The 26,914-nt window shown below is 39.3% G+C and overlaps 1 protein-coding gene across 1 annotated transcript; it reads left to right on the top strand.

Moving 5' to 3' along the window:
• Positions 1–72: 72 nt before the first annotated feature.
• LOC144629014 (urocanate hydratase-like) lies at positions 73–26,734 on the top strand. The gene is made up of 25 exons (XM_078487158.1): positions 73–225; positions 2,258–2,388; positions 2,962–3,055; positions 3,187–3,246; positions 6,649–6,777; positions 14,483–14,611; positions 15,157–15,213; positions 16,130–16,216; positions 16,433–16,470; positions 16,579–16,629; positions 18,552–18,614; positions 18,704–18,812; positions 19,417–19,487; positions 19,611–19,708; positions 20,459–20,531; positions 20,624–20,656; positions 21,352–21,440; positions 22,952–23,022; positions 23,608–23,706; positions 23,784–23,833; positions 24,303–24,352; positions 24,563–24,644; positions 24,829–24,877; positions 25,566–25,616; positions 26,117–26,734. Exons 1-25 carry the CDS (start codon positions 100–102, stop codon positions 26,255–26,257), a joined length of 2,031 nt encoding a protein of 676 aa, XP_078343284.1. The 5' UTR covers positions 73–99; the 3' UTR covers positions 26,258–26,734.
• Positions 26,735–26,914: the final 180 nt, after the last annotated feature.

Raw genomic sequence — 26,914 nt, 5'->3', positions numbered from 1 at the left:
CGCACGCCCCATGACGCGCCTCCGACACACCTCCAAAAAACTGATCGCGCATATAGTAAAAGGACAATCGCTGGAATCATAGACCACAGGCAAAAAATAATGGCGTCTTTGAAAGAACTGTGTGATGGGCTTCCAATAGATCCTCTTCCTTCACCGCGAGATAGGGACGATTCTGTACCTCATGCGCCCGTAAGAACAGTGAATCTTTCTACGGATGAGCAGAGGGTATGGAATCTTTTGTCTTCTTTTGAAATTTCTTTCAAACAGGGGTGTTTGTTTTGCATCTTCCCGCCCAGGGGCTTTGCGCATTTTATGTTGTTGTTAAACTATTTTTGTTTGTTTCTGTGATCGTTGCCACATTTAAACCCCAGATTCTGCGAACTGCTTATTTTGTCGATTTCTTATTCAAGCTTACAAGTTAATCTTTAGGTTCTTTGATGCTCTGAAATGATCTTGATTGCGCGCATGTTAGATGTGCCACTTGTCATGATGTGGCCTAAACAAATAAGCTAATCTTAGTAAAAAATGTAAGCTTGTTATATAATCCTTTTTTTTTTTCTGGACGATTGGTCTTAAAATGTCATGTGACAAATCTTATTACCGCTACAAAAATTGGGGATATCCAAAGTTATAACCCCACCCGTGAATTTCCTGATGCTCCCATTGGACGAGACTTATTGCCTGGTACAAAGTCAGATGGGGGTATTACCGTAATGATTCGATTTAGCACCCGGGGCGCTTATTTACTTTTGGCACCTCAAGGGAGGGTGCTTATTTTAGACAGGGGCTTATTCGGGACAGGGCGCTTATTTATTATTTATTTTTTGAAAAAAAAAAAAATGTTCAAAACAAAACTTTATTAAATATTACGTAAAATAACTGACAATAACAGAAACAGTAAGAGTAACAAATTGTTGAAAGTTCAGTTAATTTTAAAAAAAAAAATTGTTCATTTTAGCAGTAAATATATGCATGTAAGGTACGGTGAATGTTCATAAGTTTATCTATTCGATGTACATGACTTCAGTTCCAAGGGGCAGTTATCCACAAAAGGGGCGCTTTTTAGAATATGGGCGCTTATAAGAATGGGGGTGCTTATTAGAATGGGGGCGCTAATTGCCAAAAACACATTTGAAGGGGGGCGCTTATTGGAAGGTGGGCACTAAATTGAATCATTACGGTAGGCGATGTTCCCTGTCTGGTTTGATATCCCCCTTGTTTTATAGAGAAGTACAAAACAAGCAAAAAGTAATTTTTTTGTCAAAAAGTTTTTTTTAACATAATTAATGTTAAAAAATACATAAAGCAATCAACTTGCATCATTTTCTTTCACCTGCAATTATGGCATAAAGTGTATCATAGAGATTAATCAGAGGGAAATAAAAAAATATATAAAACCCCTTAATTGCTTGCTGGTATAATGTACGACATGCAATGTAATCTTATTCCCGGATCTCGCGGGTAGACGAGCTGGAAGGCAAGATCTGGTCAAGTAAGAAAATTCAATTTTTTTGATTGGCTGTTTCAAAGCATGGCTGTTACAGCGCTTAAATTTGAACGTGTGATGCGGCCCAAGGGAATTCAATGTTTTTTTTATGCAAATTAGAGATCGTACACACAATCAAAATATATTCATTTTTGGGATGTTTTGTTGTTTAAAGTCAACCTCAAAAGTCAAGAAGATTTCTTTTTAGTTCTTTGTAGCATTATAAAGCTATTTCTAACAAATACAGCAAAAAAAAATATTCCTGACGGGCAATCACATGGTACAAATCGGATTTGACCAGATCTCATCTTCTGGCTCGTCTACCCGCGAGATCTGGGCGATTACATGCAATGACCATGGCAAAAAAAGTTGTCCTTAGATTTTTGCAGCCAACTGTTTTTTTTTTTTTGGATGCATGTAACTTTTAGCCTTGGCATTATTCTCCAACATACTAGTTGCCAGCTAAAGGGGTCTATTAGAATAAAATAATTGTATAATTTTCCAGTTTTTTGTCCTCCTCTAGCTATAAGCAACTATTGCATTTTAGCAGTTAAATTATGGCCAACAAACATGTATGTAGTTGACCAGAATTGTCTTTCAGTCTTTTTTTTTACAAAACTAAAAATTTTACCTGTCATCTTATTAAAAAAAAAAAAAACAATTGGACAAGCCACCGATGCTTAGAGTACTGAGTTGTAGAGTCCCGCCCTGGAGGTTCAAGGAATATATAAGGTTTAACTGTTGTGTAATCTTAAACTGTTTGCCTTTCAGTTGGCATTGCAGAATGCCTTGAGATATTTTCCGCACACTTGCCATCATACGCTTGCTCCAGAATTTGCTCAAGAACTAAGGGAATATGGCCACATCTACATGTATCGCTTCAGACCAGACATTGACATGCGGTTAGTTATTTTTTTTACTTTCTTTAAATTACCTCATAAAACCTTTTGAATAAAGGGGTAACCAGATGCGAATTAGGTGAACAATAGCCCTTATAATTATATAAACCTAGTTTTACAGAAAGTAATTAAGCCATTGCAATGAAAACTATTGAGAAGTAACTTTCATTTAATTTATTAAATAATATGAGAGGCAGTGCTTTATCACATTTCTAAAAAACACCAAAGAGAGAGTTGAAAATATGATGTGCCACAGAATATGTCCTTAAACTTATGAACTTTAATTAAAGGTGTTTGGAAAGTGTCTTGAATCATTTCTGAAGAAATAAAATCAAAACTATTTTATATGCTATTTTTAGAACTGCAGTGACATTTCCAGATACTGCATGATTTATTTAATTTTGCTTTTACGTGCTGAATTATTGAGTTTGATTTATAAGTGGAATTCTTGTTTCTTCCATAATTGCTTTTGATTTTCTAAACTTGGGCAGTTTTGGGAGTGATTGTTTATATTAACAGTACCGGTAATAATAATAATTTAATAAATAAATTTAACTTTCTATATTCTGATTCTAGTGCTTATCCTATCGACGAGTATCCTGCAAGAACAAGACAAGCTGCCGCTATAATGCACATGATTATGAACAATCTAGATCCCAGAGTAGCTCAAGTAAGTTTACATCTTTTACAAAGAAAAGAAAAAAGTCATAAATTCATATCATGCCATTTAAATTTCAATTTCCACCACTGTGTTATCAACTTACAATAATTTAATTATGTCAAATTAATATTTTTTTTTAGTTTCCTCACGAACTTGTGACCTATGGAGGAAATGGACAAGTGTTTTCTAACTGGGCTCAGGTGAGATAGTCAATTTAAGGTTTTAATTTTTAAAGTCTTAAGTAACACAGAGAACGTTTAAAATACCCTGAATTGCATTTTTACTTAACAAAACACAAAACCTACATTTTTGACAATCGCACACCTGACTTTTTGCCTTGCAAATTGACATCACATAAAACACAAAACCTACATTTTTGACAATTGCACACTTTTTGTCTTGCAAATTGACAAAATTTCCAAGGTCATCAATGTATTAACTGTTTTCCATCATTATCTCGGACATGTTGCTATTAGGAGACATGAGTAGCCTAATGGTAAGTGCCTTAATAGGCCATTTCCGAGTTACCCTTTGCCTCTGTTTCAAAACGAGTCTACGTGCGAAACCATTCATATGAAAATGAGTTTCACATAGTTACACGTCCTTTTTCATGCAAATCAAACTCATTTTCATTTGAATGGTTTCGCACGTAGACTCGTTTTGAAACAGAGGCAAAGGGTAACTCGGAAATGGCCTATTGGACTGCCAGTTGAGTCACTTGGGTTTGAGCCCTGGTCTAGCAGATCACCATCTTGTCATTATGTTCCTGACCAAACACTTAACTCTCAAAGTGCCCTTCTTCACCAAGCAGGGCTGTCAAAAGTAGCCAGCAGTTGGTGAAAAATCACCACCTACCATACTTTATGTTTTTGGCCGGCCACTATCTGCTTGGATATCCTCTGATTCTTTAGTAGCTGTAAATGATGGCAAAATCAGCCACCTGCTTCAACAATAAAGCTGCCTACTTCAAAACCTTCTGGCAACCAGACCAAAGAGTATAAAATTGTCTAAATGGTTGTAGGGGGTGGACACAAAGTGCGAGACAGCAAGGCATGTGATCTATTCTGGTTAGCCTAAATAGCACCTTGGTTAACCTAAATGGCACTCTGGAAAGCCTACAGTTAGCTTACTTAGGTAGCTTGTGGTTAGCCTTTTTATTTGGAGTAAGAATTTCTTCCTTGCAGTTTGCCTCGTGCCTCGCTGCCTCACCTTGCATGCCTCACCGCCTTTCCTCGCATGCCTTGCTGCCTTGCGCATTTGTAAGACTCAGTTGTAGGTGGAGTGGCAATACTCTCAGTCACGTCATATCCCGTGTAAAAAACCAACCGGGATCTTGGCGGGATCTTGCCGGGATCCCGGCGGGGATCCCGGCGGGACGGGACCGGGAATCTTGGCGGGATTATGGCCGCCGGGATCCCGCCTCCCGGCAGGAATCCCGCCCGGATTCCTGCCGGGAATAAAAATCCCGGCGGCCATAATCCCGGCAGGATCTCGGCGGGATGCCGGCCGGGATTCCTGGCGGGAAACGAATTCCCGGCGGCCATAATCCCGCCAAGATTCCCGGCGAATTATCTTGCCGAGAATCTCGCCAAGATCTTGGCCTGAAGAGAAATTCCCCGCTGCCAAAATCTTGACAAGATTCATGGCAAGGATCCCGGCAAGAATTTTGGTTACCGACAATTTCTTTTCTCGAAGATATTCATGGCAGGAATTCTCACTGGCATTTACTTACAGCGTAGATCAGATACTGACAAACTAATTAAAACCATAGTAAACATATCTTGGCGTTTCGCATACCGGCAAAACAAACACACTGGTTCTGTATCAAAACAACATCATTTATTTACAGAAGCTTACAGAAAAAGATGGCCACAGTTTTGCTACCAAGCACATATATTTCTCAATAGTTGCACAAGTCGGAGAGAGCGAGCTTTAGTTCACAAGCAAAAAAGCGAATATTCTTCTGTAAAATGTTTTGAACGAGACAACAAATACATAAAGGCAACTAACCTTTACCTTGTGCTCAAGCGAAGGAAGGTGCAATGATGTGAACTACCAAACGAGCGAACTATCTTTCGATCATCTGCGAACAAACCGCCGAAGACGAAGGAGCATTCTTTCCCGAAGCTTTTTAAATAACAATACAATATTTAAGCATAAGTTTACGTCTCAAGCATCAACAGGTACAACTTCGCATTAAATGGCCCGTACTCAAAATGTCTATCTCCTTCCACTGTTCGAAGTTCAACAAGTCCATTGACGAATCCCACAAGATGGCAACCTGTCGCTCGAATTAACAGCAAATTCCAGCAGTTTCCACAGAGGAGCTCTTCCCTGAAGTAAGGTCGATTCTAAACTCAAGTTCATAACAAAAGCAGCCAAAAAACACATTTTTCCAGCCCTGGTTGTAAAGAGCAAACACAGAAACACTCCATCCTCCAACTGAAAATAAAATTTTTCTCTTCCCGAGGGTGGCGTGTACAATGTCCCACGTGACCTAAGGCAGCCAATCGAAACGCTCAGTTCACGACACCTTGCGGGAAAAGGCGGGAATATTCTTCGCTATCTGGGTGGTCTTCGGGAAGGTAAATAAGCTCTAAAAATATAAATCTCTTTCATATCCTCTTCGGAGCCACAATTAAAATAGCATCTAGATGTTTTTTCAAGGCAAAAAGCGCAATTACAGCGGATTCCCGAGTGCATTTGCAATTGGAAGAAAAAGGCCGACAGAAATTTGCCATTGGCTTTTGTCATTGGATTACTCAAAGGTATTAATTAAGGTTCCTCAAAGGTAAGAAAAGAAAGAAAGAGTTAAAAAAAACTTGAAAAACAGACCGCGGATCAATAAAAATTCTTATCTTTTAATTTATCTTCACTTATTATCACGCGCCTCTTTGTCGCGCCAGTTCGTCTAGACTGATAAAACTTTCCTCCTGGGAATTACCTCCGCGGCTCACCGTCACGTATTATATTTTTTTCGACATTTTAAAAATCAAACTGGTTTTATTACTACTTTCATTAGTACTTTAAGTTTATTTCATCAATACACGCCATGACTTGCATTCCGACCACAGCATAATACTATTTGTGAGAATTTGAGAGAATTTCAAAGCATCGACTTTTCCCGGTGAGAACTGAGAAGTGAGTTGAATCTCGCCGGGAACGCTACCGAGATTTATTCACGCTGTGAAAAATTTGCCGTGTTTTTTTTTTTTTTCTTGCCGGGATCTTGGCGAGAATATAATTCCCGGTAAGATTCTTGCCGGGATCCGTGGCGGGAAATTCTACCCAGGCGGGATCCTGGCGGGAAGTCTGTTTTCTTGGCGGGATCCCAGTCTCGGCAAGATTCTTGGCGGGATCCGGACGTGCCGGGAATTTTTTCCCGGTCGGGATCCCGGCGGGATATAGTCATCTTGGCGGGATCTCGGCGGGATCTTGACGGGATCCCGGTTCGTGGCGGGATCCTCGCCGGGATCCCGCCGGGATCCCGGTGTCTTTTTTACACGGGATATATAACAGCAACGAAAGTAAGCACGACTGGTTGTGGACCATTTAGACTTAGTTGTTAAACTCCTTTTTCTTTTAATTACCATTCCTTTTAGTTCTGGATTGTGATGCATTACTTGTCAGAGATGACTGAAGAGCAGACACTGGTAATGTGCTCAGGTCACCCACAGGGACTGTTTCCCAGCAGTCCATCTGCTCCAAGAGCTGTCATTACTAATGGCATGGTGAGACAATTTTAAATTATTTGTTTTTATTATTGATTGCTACAAGCAACATGGACATGTAGACATTTTATTCTCTTATTTCTTTAATCTTAACCCAGGAGGATATTACATTTTGATTTCCAGCAAATTGCTGGGCAAACCAACAGAATGCTTTGTTGCAACCCACGTGCAACCTGTGATAGACCAACATTATCTGATGGTTAGTGTGCTGGGCTTTGGATCGAGCAGTCCAGGTTCAAGCCCTGGCCTGGGCCATTGTGCTGTGTTCTTGGGCAAGACACTTTACTCTCAAAGTTCCTCTCTCCACCCACGTGTGTACATGTAGATGCAAACTACCGTATTTTCTCGTTTAAACGCCCCCGGCGTTTATTTCAAACTTGGCCCGATAGAGCCGGCGTTTAATATTTGATTCCAGGAGTTTGTTCAAGCCCTATGTTTCTCAGAAATGATTTTTATTCATTATTTTTGACAGCAATATATTTAGACATTATTTTTAAAGCATGTTAAACCTTTAATAATTGTTTAAGGGGTTTATTTTCAAATACATCTTGGAGACCCGGCGTTTATTCGGGGCCCGGCGTTTAATCGAGAAAATACATCCTGGAAGTAACCCGACAATTGGTTAATTAGCATCCCATCTACTGGGGAGAAGAGATACTTTTAGTCACTTAATGTTATGTAAACTGGGATAAGCTCTGGCCTGATGGATCACTAGGCCTGAACACAGACTTAACCTTACCTAGTATCTTTGTGAGCTAAGTGCTGACCTACTGGGCAACTAAAGAATTAGGGGCATATGTGTTACTAACATCAAAATTTCCCAAATTGTACAGATAATTGTTGCGTTCATTGCTCTTCTTTTATGGTGGATCCTGGTAAAATCTGGTCGCTCTCAGGCTTTGACACACCTGTAATTTATTTTGTTTTATTACCACTCAGGGGCGGATCCAGGGGGGTGGATTGGGTGGCTAGCCACCCCCCTTGATCCACCAGAAAAATGAAAATAAACATATTAAAATAGAAAATAAGGACAATGTCCATCCACCTTTCATAGTCAGGCGGCCGTTCAAAGTTAAGGACGGTCATTTTTCAGGGTTGGAAATTAGCGCTCGCCCGCTCGCCCAGGCGAGTGTGAAAACTGTCGGGCGAGTACAAATCACGGATCACTCGCCCGGTTTGGCGAGTACGATTGTCATATCCAGAATATATTATTCAGAATAAACGAAACTTTTACTTCCCACTTTAAAATAATCTACACTGTCCACAAGCCAATAGCTTACCAACATTTTGAAATCTCAAACAAAGCTGTGTTCGCGTTCGTAAACAGACAAAAATGGCTTCCGTTTGGGGCATGTTACATGACCGACGTACTTGTACAAAGTAATACCTCTGGTCAAAAATTCACTGACTCATCCACCGAGCCGCGAAACGCAGCAAGATGGCCATTTCTCGCATCTTTTCCTGTACAATTTCGCTTGCAACAACAAGAATTTGGAGATACGTATCAAATAAAACTGCGTTTCAACTTTTGAAGTGTGCTCGTGTTTTTATTGTGGAATAAGGTCTATATTTGGCAATTTTTCATTGAAGAAATAGATTGCAGTTTGTTTTGCGATCGACCACCAAAGTGGCACAGTGAGTATCAAAACGTGATTAAAAATTGAAGTTGTATATTTTATTATTCGTAGAGGGAGGGGGCCTAAATTTTTCTTTTTTAATGGAAGAAGACTGGGCGAGTGAAAATTGATCTGGGCGAGTGCAATATGAAGGTCACTCGCCCGGATGGCGAGTGCTCCGAAATTTTAGTTTCCAACCCTGTTTTTCCAAAATAGGAGATTTTCGACAGCCTGTTTTAACTTCTAGCTTAACGTTACAAAACGTGTGTATAATTTTAAAAATTTAGATTCCTTTTAGCTTTCAAGAGTTGTTTTAGCCTTGCAGGAATGATTTTCTTCTCCGTTTACATTTTTAGCGAGTTTTCTTACCATTTTTTCGCATCGAAGCGATTTCACAACCAAGCAAAGTCGCCAAAGTTGTCTCCAGGCCACTTTGCCAAGGGCTAAAAATTTTCACCCACGTGGATAAGCAAACAACGCATATCTGTTCTTTCTTGTAAGTTCGTGGCCTGTCAACTTTAAATTTCAATCACTGTTCATTTCATACGAACTAGACTTTTTCTCCGAAATATAACTCAAGGTAAGTTGAGGAAAGAATATTTTGCCAAATTATCAAGGAAAAACAGTGGTTTAAGAGGGCGTCTTTCTTAGAAACACCCACACAATTTCGCGTAAAAAATAATTTTGCCTGAAACACTGTCAACTGAAAGACGTTACCGAGGTAAGAACTAAAACAGACTTGGTTTGATTTGAAATGATATTCTGGCCGCGTAAGGAGCCATAAAATATTTTCCCTTGTCAGCCCCCGTCACAACGTCTCGAAAATTGAAAAATAGGCACTTTTCGTAACACTGTAAAATATTTCTTTCGCATCATCTAGCCGCAAATTTTATGTCAACTTGCTCATAAACCTTTCTAGTTTTCCAAGAAAGTCACAATTTGCCTCTCAATTTTCCTGAAAAGACAAAATGGAGCGTAATATGACCACTACTAATCGCCTTCGAGCGAAGGCTGTAAATTGGCTTCGATTTAGAGGCTATTTTTAAAATTTTGGGACCAACCTAATACTTCTAGCCTATACAGCCGACTAGAGTAGTCGTTAATCTGCAAATATGTGCAAAATCCCATGTACGTTTTCAATATTTCAAAAGTTGTGACCGTTTTTATCAGCACATGTACCAGCATTGTCGATTTTTTCGCCTATATTGAAATCGAACTCTCTCGAGCAGATTTTGACACACATGCAGCCTACCTGCTTCTCATCTCGGTTTATGTCCAACGTTAGACGGTTAACAATCCCCAGATTGCTAAATCCCATAATAACTCCAGCAAATTGGTAGGTATTGCTTTCAAAACTTAAGCACCACGGCATCTATCGAGTCACTTGTTGGCGAGCGAAAGCCTGAATCCAAGGCTACATTTCGCACTAAATAGCCCATTGAACACCGTTTCAGAGCCGTTTTTCTTCAAGAATCAGTCAAAAGACACTCCGAGACTGGTATTCAGAGAACATAGCCGCAATTCGAGGTCTGAATTCCGAAGAAACATCACCATTTACAGCGTACATCTCGACAATATCGATACGGTGTGATGCTGCTTCCGCAGAGGTCCGCATAAATGGGGAGACCGCTGATCGCTTGTGCCAACAAGGCAATGTCACTATAACTGTTTTAAATCAAAATTTGGAAAGCATGCGCAATTTCGAGTTTTAAAGAAATCAATCCTATAAAGAAATATATTTTAAAAGCGAAGCCTCGAGCCAAACGGCCCATACTGTCACAGCTTATCCCGGTTTCGATAGCATTAAGCGGCTTAGAATTTTTCTACTCCCTCCTAGATGGAATGCTAGTCCATCGCAGTTCGCCCCCCCCCCCCCCCCCTCAGAATTATTTCGCCGATAACCATTTATACACCCGAGTGGGTAGAGGTGCTATGAGAGAAAATTGACTTGCTAAAGAACACAATACAGCAACCCTGGCCAGGGATCGAACCGCGGACAGTTCGATCTGGAGTCCGGCCGACTGTAAGATATAGCATTTTGAATTTCGGAAATCACGCCACACAAGACCTAAGATGGCCGCCAGAAGGCTGTCACGTTTTCTTAAAAAAAAAATCCTCATCTTGCCATTTTTAATACTCTGAACACTTGAGCGTTGAGGTTTTGCGGGAAGTGTTTATTTGAATGTTTACTTTTTCGTGAGGGTGATCGGATTTGTAGCAGAATTTAATGCCAGATCACATGTCTGTGCTCTTCAAATTTGCGTGAAACAATTTGACGGATAACTTGAGTACAGAATAATGTACAGATCTGAGACTTGGACAAGTAACGGTAGTTTATATAGCAGTTTTCTACAACCTGTAATATTTTGTTTTTTACTTAATAGTTTTGGTTTTATTTTTGGCGGCGTAACAGTGAAAACCACTTATAGGATGTAGTATTCTTAGCCTGCCTGCCTTTTGATGAGAGGAATAAGAGGACTTAACGTAATAAAAGCACAGCTATGTCAAGGCATGGAGCCAAGACTACTCAACGACTGTCTGTTACTCTTACGGGATGTTTAACATGGTTTAGTCAGAAACACATTTACATTCACGAATCATATCCGTCCCCTTGTCTATCAGAAGTTGCTTTTTTCTTTTGATTTTACATGAATCTCAAAGTGGCTACAGATGGCTTTCAGCATGACCACATTGAATTTTTGAAGCGTGTTGCTGTGGTAACGTTCACAGAAGTCATACGTGTCGTAGCAGATGGGATGCGAGACGTTGATTTCTCTATTAACCTCGTCTACCAGAACTTGTCTGTCGGAATTTTCTTGGAGGCATTGGACATCTTTCTCGTCATCGGGTGACATTCCGACCACACCCTGATCCTTGCGATGTTTTGCTGCTAGTCGGGAGAAAAAGCGCTGGATTTGGCTCTTCGTCAGCCACTCTGTTCTTGTAAACATACGTTCATTGTCTTCATTTTTGGCATTTCGCATGTCTACTGCAACTTGGGAAGGGCATAGGCGTACGGGCAATTTTTGCCAGAGGGGGTGAGACATTTGCCCAAAAAAATTCTCGCAAGTTGCATGCCCAAATTTTTACGAAACAGTCGAGAAGAAACGAGGTTCATACGAAGCACTAACATAGGCTTTCAAATGAAGTGAAAAATTCTTATATAAGAATCTATCATATGAGCTCGTACAGCACGTTAAAAGAAATAGCTGTCTCTACCATTTCGACGGCCGAAGATATCAACCATACAATCCATGTCATTGTTGACTACAGAGTTGGAACATGCCCATAAAATGCTAATAAGTGCGATGGCAAGTAATAACAGGCCATTTCCGATATATTAAAATTCTAACTTGGCTCCGAGGCTTGGGGGAATAAAACAAAAGATATCACGTCGAGGTTCAGGAATGAATAAATCATTTCTTTTGTTTTATTCCCCCAAGCCTCGGAGCCAAGTTAGAATATTAATATATCGGAATTGGCCTATTTAGGCCAAGTAAAAAAACAAAACAAATGTTTCTCGTCCCGATTTCTATAAAAAAAGAGAGCGGCTGGGCGCATTTTATTTTTATTTTTTAATTATTTATAATTTTGTTGCATTCCATACCTGTGTTGTTCGAATATGTGAATATTGATGTAGAAGTAGTAAACTTGATTTAAGTGTCAATCGCTCTAGCGCTTTAAACACCTATTGGTGACACTAATATTTTTTCCTCCATCGTCAAATTCTCCAGGCCAGAAGCAAACTTCCAAAATAAATCCTGCAAGTTAATTGACCTATCAAGTACGGACCTAGTGTAACAAGGATTTAAAGTTTTGGGCCTTAGTTTGTATTAAACGCAGACAAAAGCCATGTCTTACTCCGTACAAAGTGAAAGTAAACATTGTTGGTTTTTGTTTGTTTTAACTTTTCCAAATAATAAAAAAGAGAGGCGGCCCCAAAAAATGAATCGGGCGGGGACGAGAAACACTTGTTTTGTTTTTGTTTTTTAATTGGCCATACTGACACGTTGTCGCCCCATCACATGCTGCGGAGGTAAGTTTTCAATCTGCGCAACGCACTGAATGATCGTTCTGCAGAACACGATGTAGCAGGTATCTCTCACGGATATGAAGAACGTAAGGAAACTCTGAAAACTTGTCAAATAGATCATTCTCTTGCATTTCTGAAACAGACATGTAGCCTAATCCGCGCACACGACGAAAACTCGCGCACATTTTCTGCTCGGCTTCCAGAATGTCTCCGTCGATTTTATAAAATTTAGTAACGCAGAGAAGCTTTCTATATCAGGTGTTTAACTGTGACAGATATTTGCAGTACAGTGTCCAACAGTAAAAAAATTACAAATATGTATATCAACAAATGATCCCCTTAAAATAGAAAATATCTATCTCTTCGAAAAAAAAAACTTCTTTAAAAACTGGCTTTGCCCAAATTTCTCTTGCTGCCCAAAAATCTGAGTTGCCCAAAATTTGAGGCGGCTGCAGCCCCCCCTGCCCCCCCCCCCCCCCCCCGGCCTGTACGTCTATGGGGAAGGGTCCGCCTTTCGCCAAGTTCTTCCTCCTAGTGTAAACCGTGCCGTAAGGTATTCTTTAACCTTATGCGAAATTCTAAATTTGCTCCTCGGTTTGCTTAGGGCCCATCCTGTTTGTATAGGATTGATTTATTTAAAACTCGAAATTGCGCATGCTTTCCAAATTTGATTTAAAAAAATTATAGTGACATTGCCTTGTTGGCACAAGCGATCAGCGGTCTCCCCATTTATGCGGACCTCTGCGGAAGCAGCATCACACCGTATCGATATTGTCGAGATGTACGCTGTAAATGGTGATGTTTCTTCGGAATTCAGACCTCGAATTGCGGCTATGTTCTCTGAATACCAGTCTCGGAGTGTCTTTTGACTGATTCTTGAAGAAAAACGGCTCTGAAACGGTGTTCAATGGGCTATTTAGTGCGAAATGTAGCCTTGGATTCAGGCTTTCGCTCGCCAACAAGTGACTCGATAGATGCCGTGGTGCTTAAGTTTTGAAAGCAATACCTACCAATTTGCTGGAGTTATTATGGGATTTAGCAATCTGGGGATTGTTAACCGTCTAACGTTGGACATAAACCGAGATGAGAAGCAGGTAGGCTGCATGTGTGTCAAAATCTGCTCGAGAGAGTTCGATTTCAATATAGGCGAAAAAATCGAAAATGCTGGTACATGTGCTGATAAAAACGGTCACAACTTTTGAAATATTGAAAACGTACATGGGATTTTGCACATATTTGCAGATTAACGACTACTCTAGTCGGCTGTATAGGCTAGAAGTATTAGGTTGGTCCCAAAATTTTAAAAATAGCCTCTAAATCGAAGCCAATTTACAGCCTTCGCTCGAAGGCGATTAGTAGTGGTCATATTACGCTCCATTTTGTCTTTTCAGGAAAATTGAGAGGCAAATTGTGACTTTCTTGGAAAACTAGAAAGGTTTATGAGCAAGTTGATATAAAATTTGCGGCTAGATGATGCGAAAGAAATATTTTACAGTGTTACGAAAAGTGCCTATTTTTCAATTTTCGAGACGTTGTGACGGGGGCTGACAAGGGAAAATATTTTATGGCTTCTAACGCGGCCAGAATATCATTTCAAATCAAACCAAATCTGTTTTAGTTCTTACCTCGGTAAAGTCTTTCAGTTGACAGAGTTTCAGGCAAAATTATTTTTACGCGAAATTGTGTGGGTGTTTCTAAGAAAGACGCCCTCTTAATAACTTAATTGACAGCTGTATAAAGCTGCTCAGAAGCGCGGAGATCACGTCTAAGAGGCTTCAACTTTTCGAAATTTTCTGAGGGGGGCATGCCCCCAGACCCCACAAGGGGAATGGAGCCTACGGCTCCATGAAATATGGGCCTCATACCCAGAATAACTTGCACTCCCACTTTCAAAAAACTACCTGAAACCCCGTCCCCCCATGAAAAAAGAACTGGGGGCTTGAACAAAATAGTAAACAAACATATTGGTAAACAGCCACCCCCCTTTGAAAAATCCTGGATCCGCCCCTGCCACTCTAACTATTCTTTGTTTGTCTGTTTTTCATTTGTTTTTCAGGTTATTCCAAACTACTCCTCAAGAGAGCTGTATGACAAGATGTTTGCATTAGGTGTGACTATGTATGGTCAAATGACAGCTGGGAGTTACTGTTACATTGGTCCTCAAGGGATAGTCCATGGAACCACAGTGAGTTGCGTGATACTGAAAATAAAAGTCATACCAGACCTTATTGAGTATGCCATGTTCAAAATATGTAAATCAGATCCACAACCCTCACCCAAAAAAGGATATAATCATTAGTTATCAGTATCTAGCTCTCTGCACGCATTGCAACACTATGATGTTAGCTTCTCTGCACACATTGCGGACCTATTTTTAATGGTTAATTATCAACATGTAGCTCTCTGCATGTATTGCCGACATGTGATTAGTTTAATAAATTCTAAAAACAGTACAGCCTTAGGCATAGACTGCCTTGTATTATGTAATCGAGTAATTATTGATTTCCTTATCCCCTTGAAAGTTTTCATTCTGTCAAAAATCTTTTTTTTCCTTCTCCTTTTTGAAATTTGAAAAAAAATAATCACTAATAAATTACATCGTTATACTCTTTCATTAAATGATTAAAAAGCACCTTGGTAGGTCCGATGAAAGAATTAAAAGCCCACATGTCGATAAACATTACCCAATAGAACTTTCAAATGCAACTTTCCTTTTTCTTGTGTGTACAGATTGTTGTTTTAAATGCTGGAAGAAGGCAATTAGGAGTGAACAATCTCAGAGGAAAGGTACATGTACAACAGTTAGAATAAATGTAGTGTACATCTGATTCATTCTTCAGAGCCATGCTTGAGGTATACTTAATTTTTAATAAAATAAACAAAATAAATCATTAACATTGTAATGTTGAAGATAAAGTGTTCAACATGACTCAAGCATGGGACAAAGAAAAATTCTGAGTCCCCGACAGGAATTGAACCTATGGCCTCCCAGATACCGGTTGAGCGCTCCAACCAACTGAGCTATGAGAGACTGACTCGTTGTGAGCTGGGCCATTTTACTAGGTTGATAAGTGACACACGTCCTGCATACTGCTAGGATCAGCAATGTCGAATTCATCAAGTTAAATGTAGAAAATAATAAAGATGGTAAATTTTAAGCTCGGTGATAAATAATGAAGATGAAGTGTTCAACATGACTTGAGCATGGGACAGAGAAAAATTCTGAGTCCCCGACGGGAATCAACCCATGGCCTCCCAGATACCGTGTAATGTTTGTTTGTATTTTGTTCATATGTTTGTTTAAGTCTTAACATCTCACCACAACCCCTGTATGTCTGTTTTGTCATTTTGTCATAATTTATGCTCATCATACACAACTACATGTCGAAATGAATGAAATGATCTTCGCAGTGTGATAGAAATTTAAGTAATTGCATTTTTAAGCCTGAATTTTTTTTTCAAGGCTACAACAGGATTTCAACCCATGACCTCCGCAATACCGGTGCATTGCTCTACCAACTGAGCTATGAAGCCTTGATATGTTGGGAGCAAGTCAATTGTGGGTCCTTATTTCCCACATGTTGAGTAGAAGACAAACAGAATATATGCAGAGTAGATGACAAAGTGAATATATTTCATCTGTTTAATTATCTGCAGCTCACATATATGCTTTCAGAACAACATGATTGTATGTTTTTTTTAGGTTTTTCTAACTGCTGGCCTCGGTGGAATGAGTGGAGCTCAAGCAAAAGCTGCTGTTATTGCAGGCTGTATTGGTGTAGTGGCTGAGGTATGGCCTATCTATTTGAAATCCTTTTTGTCCATCCATCCGTGGGTGAATCTTTTTGTCCATTCCTTCCTTTTCTCCCCACTCTTTCTCTCCTTCCATTTCTGCTCTGCCGCTTTGCCTTTTGTATATCTGTTCAATAGTTAATTCATTTTTGTTTCAATTCATAATGGCCTTGCACACCAGGAATACTTACTCAGATAATTTTCTGACTTGTAGGTTGACGAGGCTGCTTTAAAGAAGAGGCATGACCAAGGGTATGGCTAACTTCCAATTTATTCACATTCTTTTAATTTGGCATTAGCATTTTCCCTGCACTACTCTCAGCTACAGTAACTTACATCATAGTTTGCTTTTCTTCTCAGATGGTTAATGGAATATACCTCTGATGTGGATGTCTGTGTTGAACTGATCAAGTACTGTATATAAAACACTTAAAAACCCTAAAAAATCCTTACTAGTGTTCTTTGTGAATTATCGTTGAAACGCTTATCATTAATAAATGTACACAAGCCATGTATTCTAATAAGAAAACATAAATTAATTCGATATACAATTTACTATAAAAATTAGCGAAATAAGACTATGGCGTTTCAAAGTCATCTTGACTCCATTATGAAGTAGAAAGAAAGATAACAGTCGAGTTTCAAGCCATGTATATGTAGCAAACACTTTACAAAAATTCATGGGATTTATGGAATTACCAACTTGCAATAATTAAGCAGGTTTCAGGCGTTTGTTAGTTGGGAAGTAGCACCATGAAAGCGATATTAGCACAAAGAATGGCGAGTCGATAAAATAGTCCGCCGGGTAGCACCTCTCACAGAGTCTCACATGAGTAGCTTGCAACCCTTCAAGAGAACAAACAGCAGCAACAATTTCCCTAACCCCCCAAAACAACAGCAACGGTTACTCTTGAGGACCAGCAGAATTGCAAGCTGATGAGAGCTGCTCAGGAGCGGATCCAGGGGGGGGGGGTGTGGATTGGGGGGGGTGTGGATTGGGTGGCTAGCCACCCCCTTAATCCACCAGAAAAATGAAAATTTAGGCCTGGTTCACACTAGCGACATAACGACATAACGGCAAGGTCACGCAAATGCAAAAAAAACCTCACATTATGTTTTATGTCACCAGTATGAACAAAAAAACATAACGACATAGTTGGAACATAATGACATAAGCAAACGACATAAGGAAAGATCTGAACTTTTCTTTATGTCGTTATGTCTATGTCGTTATGTCGTTATGTCGCTAGTGTGAACCAGGCCAAACATATTAAAATAGAACATAAGGACAATGTCCATCCACCTTTCATAATCAGGCGGCCGTTCAAAGCCTTTAAGGATGGCCATTATTTTGTTGGAGATTTTTGACAGCCTGTTTTACGAACTTCTGGCTTAATGTAACAAAACGTGTGTATAATTTAAAAAAAAAATAGATTCCTTTTAGCTTTCAAGAGTTGTTTTAGCCTTGCTGGAATGATTTTCTTCTCCATTCACATCTTTTTAGCGAGTTTTCTTACCGTTTTTACACATCAATTGAAAGCGATTTTACAAGCAAGCAAAGTCGCCAAAGTTGCCCCCAGGCTACTTTGCCAAGGGTTTAAAAATTTCCACGCACGTGGGTGAGCAAAAAAAAAACGCATACTTTTTCTTTTCTGTAAGTTCATGGCCTGTCAACTTTAAATTTCAATCACTGTTCAATTCATAACAACTAGGGTTTTTCTCCGAAATATAATTCAAGGTAAGTTGAGGAAAGAATATTTTGCCAAATTATCAAGGAAAACAGTGGTTTAACAACGTAATTGACAGCTGTATAAAGCTGCTCAGAATCGTGAAAATCACGTCTAAGAGGCTACAACTTTTCAAAATTTTCTGAGGGGGGCTATGCCCCCAGACCCCCCAGGGGGATGGAGCCTACGGCTCCATGAAATAATGGCCTCAGGCCCAAGATAATTTGCACTCCCACTTTCAAAAAACTGCCTTAAAACCTGAAACCACCTCTCCCTCCCTCATAAAAAAAATGGGGCTGGAACAAGATAGTAAACAAAAATATTATTGGAAAACATTCACCCCCCTCTGAAGAATCCAGGATCCGCCCCTGCTGCTTCACGACTTCGAAAAACGGGATTAGCATGAAGAAAGGCGAATGAAAATGGCGATAGATTGAAGTGAAACTTAATTTTGTTTTGGTTTCTTTTTCTTTTCGTTTAATATTTGTTTGTTTTTGTCTTTATGATATTTTGTTCGCACATTCTTTATCCTGCTTCCCAACTAGCCTAACCACTGGAACAGAGCTTACAATAACGGCAAAATTATACACCAACTTGCTCTTACAGGAAAGCTCGGCAGCTGAAGAAGCCACACAGTCTGGGATATCATGGCAATGTCGTGGACTTATGGTAACATCTCCTTCAGTCCTTTGGCATTCAGAACTCAATGATTTTTTTTATTAATTTGTGACTCATACAGCTGTGTCTTGTCGTTTTAGGGAACGTTTGGTGCAAGAGTATGAAAGCACTGGTGAGGTTCTCGTAGAACTGGGCTCTGACCAAACTTCACTCCATAATCCTTTCAATGGTGGATATTATCCTGTTCAGGTTGGTAGTAATATGGTACCAATATGGTGACAGTGTGGTGGCAATATTGTGACAATATGCCGGCGATATGATCATTACGTGGTGCACATGGTAACACTATGTAACTAGTCCCGAGAGTAACGACCGACCGATAGGAGCAATTCTCCGAAAATGGGGATAAAATTTCACAGTTGTTAGCAATCCTTAAATATAATTATGAGCCTCCAAAATAACCGACCTCAAACGCAACTTGACTTGCTATAAGAATTATAAAACAAGCTGTACCGAGATGATGTGGCATTTGTCTTAGATGACCCGTATTTCAAAGGCAATGTATTTCTCTGTTTTAATGTTATGCAAATAATTTTCAACACGATACATCATTTCCATCCTCTATGTATGGAACACGTCCCCCCCCCCCCCCCCCCCCCCCCAAAAAAAAAAAAAAAGGATATCGATAGGCAAAGGTTGCTAAGTTTGTGCGTAACGAGAGTCATTTATGGTAGACTAAAATTACACTTTAATTATATCATCAAATGTAATTGACATTACTTTTTTAAAATAGTGTGCAAGTTAAGGATTGCATCTTTTAATCAATTTTACTTGTTGTTTAATGTTGATTTAGGTTACGTTTGATGAAGCAAATGAAATTATGAAACACGACCCAGAAAGATTTAAAGCCCTGGTACAAGAGAGGTGAATATGATTATTTTGCTATTAATCGTAAGAAAAAAATTATTCAGGAATAATTAATTAATAATAATTAATTATCGTTCAAAAACGAATAACGAAAACTGACAAAAAATGATTATGTTGCAGCTTACGTCGCCAGGTTGCAGCTATTAATAAACTCACAGCCCGTGGAATGTTCTTTTGGGACTACGGAAATGCGTTTTTACTAGAGGCCAGTCGTGCAGGTAAAACAATAACGTCCGTCGGAACTCTGACATAAACTGAAAACATAGTACCGCCTCTTTCTCCTCTGCAGAGGCTCTTTCAGTGGAGGGGGGATGCTAAAAAATAATTAACCTCTCCCCCCCCCCCTCCTTCTTTCCCGGGCATTTCCGTGCCCGTTCACGCGAAAAATAAAAGAGTCCTTTGCGGATCGGAGAAGGGAGGTACCGCGTATTAAGATTAAGTAACTACAGTCTAAGACACAGCCAGTTAGGAAACTATTGGCGTTAAAACGCAACGCTTATATTCTGGTTCACGTTGTCCCATTTTAATAGTCTTGGGTGTTGTATTTTACTATTTTATGATCAAATGTTGAAAACCAACACAGCAAACAAAAATGTAGTAGATGTTTTTCAAGAGCGCTAATCCTTCCTTTCAACAAACTGTGTTGAACAGTGAAGCGCTAATTAGTTGCTCGGCTAGCGTTTCTGATTGGTTGTTACTCGGTTTTGAATTTTCGCGCGTAAGTAACAACCAATCAGAGACACTACGCGGATCTTTATAGAGCTACGTCATCAGTATGGAATTTTTCGGGGTGAATTTTAGACGTAAATCGAGTGGGGGGTGCGGATAAAATTGCCAAGGGCGCTTGCGAAAGATGTCTATTTTATCAGGCGATTCCTTCAGTTTGATCTGCAGAACATATCGTTCCTCGTACTAAGGAAGTCTCATGTCGTTCTATTTTGTTGTTTTAATTAATTTATTTTCATCAGGAGCCGACGTATGTAAAGAAGGTGCACCGCTTGGAGTGTTTCGCTACCCGTCCTATGTACAAGATATTATGGGGTATGTTTTTGTGTCATTAACTGCGATGTTTGTTCCGTTTATAATGTTAGGGGACTTCACTTGTGAACACATCCTTTTATTTATTTTTGTAGAGATATTTTCTCCCTCGGATTTGGACCATTCAGGTGAGTAACCCTCTGTTTGTTTCTGTAGACGTAATCTATATTTCAAAAGAAAACTGAGCCGGAGCTGAAAGACATCGCGGCGGGAATTAAGCAGAAAAATGCCTCCACGCGTGCGTAATACATGTTAGTTTAATTGTTAACACCGTGAAACGACAAAACTCTGAGTTTTTGTTAACTGTCTTCCACAATGCTAGCTTTTTTTATGTTTCTATTTCGACTTGAGCAATGGATTAGTTTTGACATTGACCATAATATCTTGAAAAACGAAAAAGTGTCTCGTACATACAAAAGGTCTAGACGAAGACAGAGAGTGAGTTTATTGTCATTTCTCTGATAATTATTTTGTTGCCATCGTGATTAAAACGACAGTAATTGATGGCAATGATTTGGTGTCTTCTGTGCGTCTCTGAGTTGCTGCTTCTTTCAGACAGATATTTAACGGCATTACGGTCGTCCGAAGTTAAAGGCGACCTTTTTCTGTATACGAGGCAAAACAAATTAATCGAGGTAAAATAAAATAAGATTTAAAGTTATGTTCTACCACACGTCATTAAAAGTTATCAGTCGGCTTCGTCACAAATTAATTATGTGGCGAACTGCTATTTCATATTTGCATCAACTTTGAGGTGCCGCGCAGATATCGTTTTTGAACTAAGTACTTAAAACATTTGTAATGTTTTTATTGCATTTTTAAGGTGGGTTTGTACCTCTGGTTTGGCTGCTGATCTCGCAACAACGGACGAGATTGCCAAGAAAGTCTTTGAAGAAATAATGGCAGAAGGATGTAAGCCTAAGTATTTAAGCGTTTGTATCTTCCTCTGTTAATGCGTGCCAAACGTAGACGCAAGAAGACATATTAAGTTTTCAACTTGCGTCCACTTGCGTTGACTTGCGAAAACGTATGTTCACTTCGGTCGGAATCAAATTTGCGGACGGAAGTCGGTGCAAGTTTTCATTGTTTGGCCACCCAACGCAAGTCAACGCAAATGTTGCTCTTTACTTCAACTACCGAACTGCAGCGCGCGCAGTAGCACTGAAATGGCTTTTTCTGACAACTTTGCGTGCACTTGCTGCGAGTAAACTTGCGGGTCCGTTTGGCCAGCCAACGCAGGTCAGTACGCAAGTTCAACTTGCGACTACTTGCATCTGAGTGCGTGACCGTTTGGCCAGGGCTGTATACACATCACTCATGCTATAGCTAGTGGGTTCTGACAGTGAGGAGTTGTGAAAAATTTTCTGCAAAGTCGACAAACAATACATACGCCTTATTCGATGGTTTAACATATAATACGCGCGGATATTTTGCAAGTTGCGTAGTATTTTTCCGAGCCCCGTGAGGGCGAGGAAAAATACGAGCAACGAGCAAAATGTCCGCTCGTATTACATGTTAAACCATCGAATAAGGGATTTATTATTCCACCAATTTTTCTACTTAGTTTGGGTCCGTATTCCGTAAGTTTGTTCGCCCGTATTTTTGCCCTGTTCTACTGTGTAATAACGTGGCATATTTTGCGCGTTCTTTTGACCTATTATGGTAAAATGGCGCAATAGTGGAATAATAATTTAATTTATTATATAAACATCAGTGAAATACCAGGAAATCTTTCGCGCGAAAAAATCATATCTTCACACGTGAAAATAACATGTTATTTTCACATGTGAAGATATCGATTTCTAAACAATTTCTGACAAGTTTGCCCTGTTTCAATGCTGAATGAGCCAAAGTAAATCGATATTAAGTCGAAAGATCTTCGGATCTTCCTCGACAATCTTCGGCAATCTTCGGATATCTTCGGAAATTTTCGGAAAAGTTCGGAAAATGTTCGGAAACATTCGTACGACCTTCGGACAACATTTTGCAAATCTTCGGAAAACTTCGGAAAATGGTCGGCAATCTTCGGAAAATCGTCAAAACCATCGTAATTAGTAGGTTTATATAATAAACAGAATATTACATGGTTGCTTGGAGATATGAAATTTATCTTCTCGTGTTCAAATCGATATCCCACTCGTTCGCTGCGCTCACTCGTGAGATATCGATTTGAACACTCGAAGATAAATTTCATATCTCCGCGCAACCATGTAATATCCTCTATTTATCTGAGCAAGGAACCGTTTGACTTGATTCTCCGTGTGTTCAGGCAACTGAAGGTAAAGATTATTGATAAAAGGAACTATACAGGAGGCATCCACTAAAGATTTTTTCTGGGTTATCTACAAAAAGTGGAACTTTTTCTGTGACCAAACGGTTAGCCTTATCTTGAATTGCATACATTTTGTTGACTTTTTTTTCAGTACCAGCGGACGTAAAAGCTCAATATGAAGATAACCTGAGATGGATCGAGGAAGCGCAACAACATCATCTGGTTAGTAAAAATATTTCTTTGCTAAAAAACTAGTGCTATTTATGAAAACGTTTGTGAGTGTGTAAACGGGGTAAATCTCGTGAAGAGTTGCTGCTTCACACTTTTATAACACGGACACTCAGCTCTGGGCTCTTTGGTGTCCATTTTAAAAAAGCTAAATTGTTACTTTGTTAATGCTGGGTCAATTTGTTATCAACTATCCTTCCAGTATTCTTCTTCGCCCAAGATATGTCACCATATATAAACATGCTGAATTAACAGATGCATGTTGGAAAATTGAAAGCTTCCATGTTTGTCCGCCCATTCTCTGGACCAGTCCAACCAAATTTATGAACGTTTTCATTAGTGCTTTGTGCGTGCTTTGTGCGTGCTTTGTGGGTGCTTTGTGCGTGCTTTGTGCGTGCTTTGTGGGTGCTTTGTGCGTGCTTTGTGGGTGGGATCTAAAACTAAAACTTCAAACGAGAATATGTATTTTGTCTCGAAGATTTCTCTTTTATGTTTTTGAGGACTGACTTGTTTTGTATTTTGTTGGTGTTTTTGTTGTTTAAAACTTAACCGGTTGAGATTTTTAATTTTCGTTTGCAGGTGGTTGGGTCCCAAGCGCGAATCCTCTACTCTGATCAGAGGGGTAGGGTGGCCTTGGCAGAGGCATTCAACAAAGCCATAAGTGAAAAACGATTACTGGCAAGTATTTTCATGTTCACTTACATGACGTGAGTATATTGTCAACCTTAATAACCTTGTTTACTGTATTTTATTAGGGTTGTGTTGTTATCAGTCGAGACCACCACGATGTCAGTGGCACAGACAGGTAAATATTACATTTACAGCACATTTCTGTGGTTTTTAACTGGCAAACTTACTCATGTTGTTTTGCTTTTGTTTATCGTGTAGTTTCTGTCCTTTGTCTAAAACGCATAAAGAAACTTGATAATTTCCTGTTTCCCGAACTGAGTTGTTTTAATATGTGGAAATTCATTACCATTTTAAGTGGCAAAATTAACGTAAACGACATTGATAACATCCAGAAGTATTGTAAAATTGTTATTCCAAAAGTTCAGGAATAAAACTAGCCTGAACATTAGTTCTCTGGTCGCCATGCGTCATTGCCTTGTGGAATAAACACCGGACTCGGACTCGAGGGAGCGGCGAAAATCGAGGCGAGAAAAGAAGGCATCTGAAATTCAGGCTAGAATAAAACTTTACGTTAAATTGTTCAAATAACTTGCGACTGACAAGCCTTTGTCGTAATCCATTCTTTGTTTATTTATTTTTATTAGCCCATTTCGAGAGACTTCAAACATTTACGATGGGTCCAGCTTCTGTGCAGGTTTGTAACTGCTCTACTGTAACTTGCTCAATTTAAAATGGCATTGATGATTCTACAAAGGAATATTTCGTCAGTATATTTTCAAGGTAAACTGGTACGAAAGCGAAAATGAGCTATGAACGATATCTCACATAGAGACAGCTACATTAAGCGTGGGCACAAAAACATTTGTAAATGTTTTTTTTTTTTTTTTTTTTTCGCTATTTGCAGACATGGCTGTTCAAAATGCTATCGGAGATTCATTCCGTGGAGCCACGTGGGTAGCGCTTCATAACGGTGGAGGAGTGGGATGGTAAGCTGGGTCTTGCTGTCAAATTCAAACCTAGAATAAATTGTAGCTTCCAAGGGCTGGTACTGTTTATTATACTGTACAAGGTGGTTCTAACTAAACTTTTAACGAAAGTTTTTTGTGTGAAGCCTTACAATATGACCATTAAAACTGTTATTTATTTACTTATTACATATATTTATTTTAGGGGTGAAGTTGTCAACGGAGGCTTTGGTCTTGTTTTAGATGGATCTCAAGTGAGTTTTTTTTTTTTTTTTTTGCGTGTGTGCGTTTTGTTGTTGTTGTTGTTGTTGCTGCTGTTTTCCAAACTTTTAAATCTGCTGATAATAAACAATTATCCTGCGAAATCGCGCGGAATATCGCCTGAAACTTAGCCTAGGTACTTGACTAAAGTCAGACGATATTCCGCAAGATTGAGCAGGATAATTGTTTTATTATTCGACAAACTGTCAACAAAACACATTTTGCAAATTGAAAAACTGTGATGATGCAGCGCTTTGCAAGACTTCGGACGAATCTTCGCAACCCACGTATATCGCAGGATATCTGTCATGTACAGATGACAGATCACAATTATTATAGCATGCTGACCATATATGGGCAATGCGCGCATTTGTTGAATAGAAATAATGTTTGCTTCACGTATATGTTTTTCTTCGCTCTGGGTTGGGTTAAAGAATAGTTTACGTTAAACGAATATTTTACGTAATCTTTTACGTAATCTAAATCGTGATTTAGATGGACAGTAGTTAACTTCTAAAGACCACTGTTCCAAGCATCACTGGTTTATAAACCTTGTGGGGGGGGGGGGGGGGGTCACCTTTGTATGTGATTTTATACTTGTGTAGAAATGTATAGAGTTGGAAATTAAAACTCTTCTAGATGGAGTAATACGAATTGTTTGTTTGTTTGTTTACATGGCAGGAGGCTGGTGACAGGGCCCGTTTGATGTTGTCCTGGGATGTCAATAACGGAGTAAGACAACGCATAAACTAAAATTGAAGTCATGCCTGGTACAAGCCTCCTACGCAGAGTATTTGGGATCGTCACGCGTTCCTCCCTCGTGACGAGTCCAACTGAAAGTCTGAGTAGGAGGCTGGCTTAGCACTTTTAAAAATTTAGTTTGGTGCAAGATTAACTATGATAGATCTCTTACACTGAGAACTTTCTCTGAGCACTCAATAAAATTTAAAAAGGAAGCACTAATTGGAAGGCACGCATATCAATTTATGACTAATTGCCTTATCACTAAAATTAACATGTACGATGAATTGCGAAAATCATTTCACTTTATTTGTTTTAAGAAATTATGGAAACTCGTGTCACGAAATCGAACCAATCCAAATACAAAAATCGCAAGATAATTATCGCCAGAGGGTTATCCTGTAAAAAAAAGAAATCTTGGACTGGTGCTTTGGTGACCTCGCAGAAACCGAATTCACCTACATTTTTCAAACTGGTTTCTTTGATTTTAGGTTGCCCGACGTTGCTGGTCAGGAAATGTTCATGCAAAGCACGCAATTTGTAAGGCAATGGAAGAGAATCCGTTACTGAAGGTGACAATTCCTTCTCACGTGGAGGACGTGACTCTTTTGGACAAAGCTCTAAAGCCATAAGCAAGATGATGTTAACACGACTGGGAAGGAAGGGCTATTCTTCGTTCAGATGCGAAAACGCTTGGTAACAGAATCGTCTCTCAAACAAGAACAGGAAACATGGCAAAGCCATATCGAAGTAATTTATTTAGCAGGGAAAGTGGAAACCACGAACTTCAGTCTAAAACTCTACTCACACATTAATGGAAACGCTCGTAATAAAACTATTCTGGGGAATCCTAAAATTTATGAACAGAAAATAGGATGGGTGTAAACATTTTAGCACATATATTTTTAATATAAATTGGTTAAATATCGGCATGTATTTTGTTGGTTAGCCAGTGATATCGGTAGGAAATAATCTTTGTTGGGTAGTTTTGTCAGTAAGTTATTTGCACCATGTTATCAGTAGGTTTTAATACTACTTTAGAATGCCAAAGGCAAGGAAGGTATAAACTATTGTGAGCCATTTTAAAATAAATTATCGAGCTTATCGAATTTTTTATCAATATTATTGAATGATTCTGCTTAATAAGACTTTAGTCTTGGCGGAATGGGCGGGATCACTGGTTTAGATGAATCTTTTAGGATGGCTTCGCATATTAGCATGCAAGGGATGTTCCTGAGTCATTTGGTGCCTGTTTTAAAATGTGTTTTTTCTAGGTTTGAGGATGAAAT

The sequence above is a fragment of the Oculina patagonica genome, chromosome 10 (assembly GCF_052425735.1).
Source record: "Oculina patagonica isolate OP01 chromosome 10, crgOcupat, whole genome shotgun sequence".
NCBI lineage: Eukaryota > Metazoa > Cnidaria > Anthozoa > Scleractinia > Oculinidae > Oculina > Oculina patagonica.
Note: the sequence above shows the minus strand (reverse complement) of the source record. Positions and strands in the feature narration are given on the sequence as shown.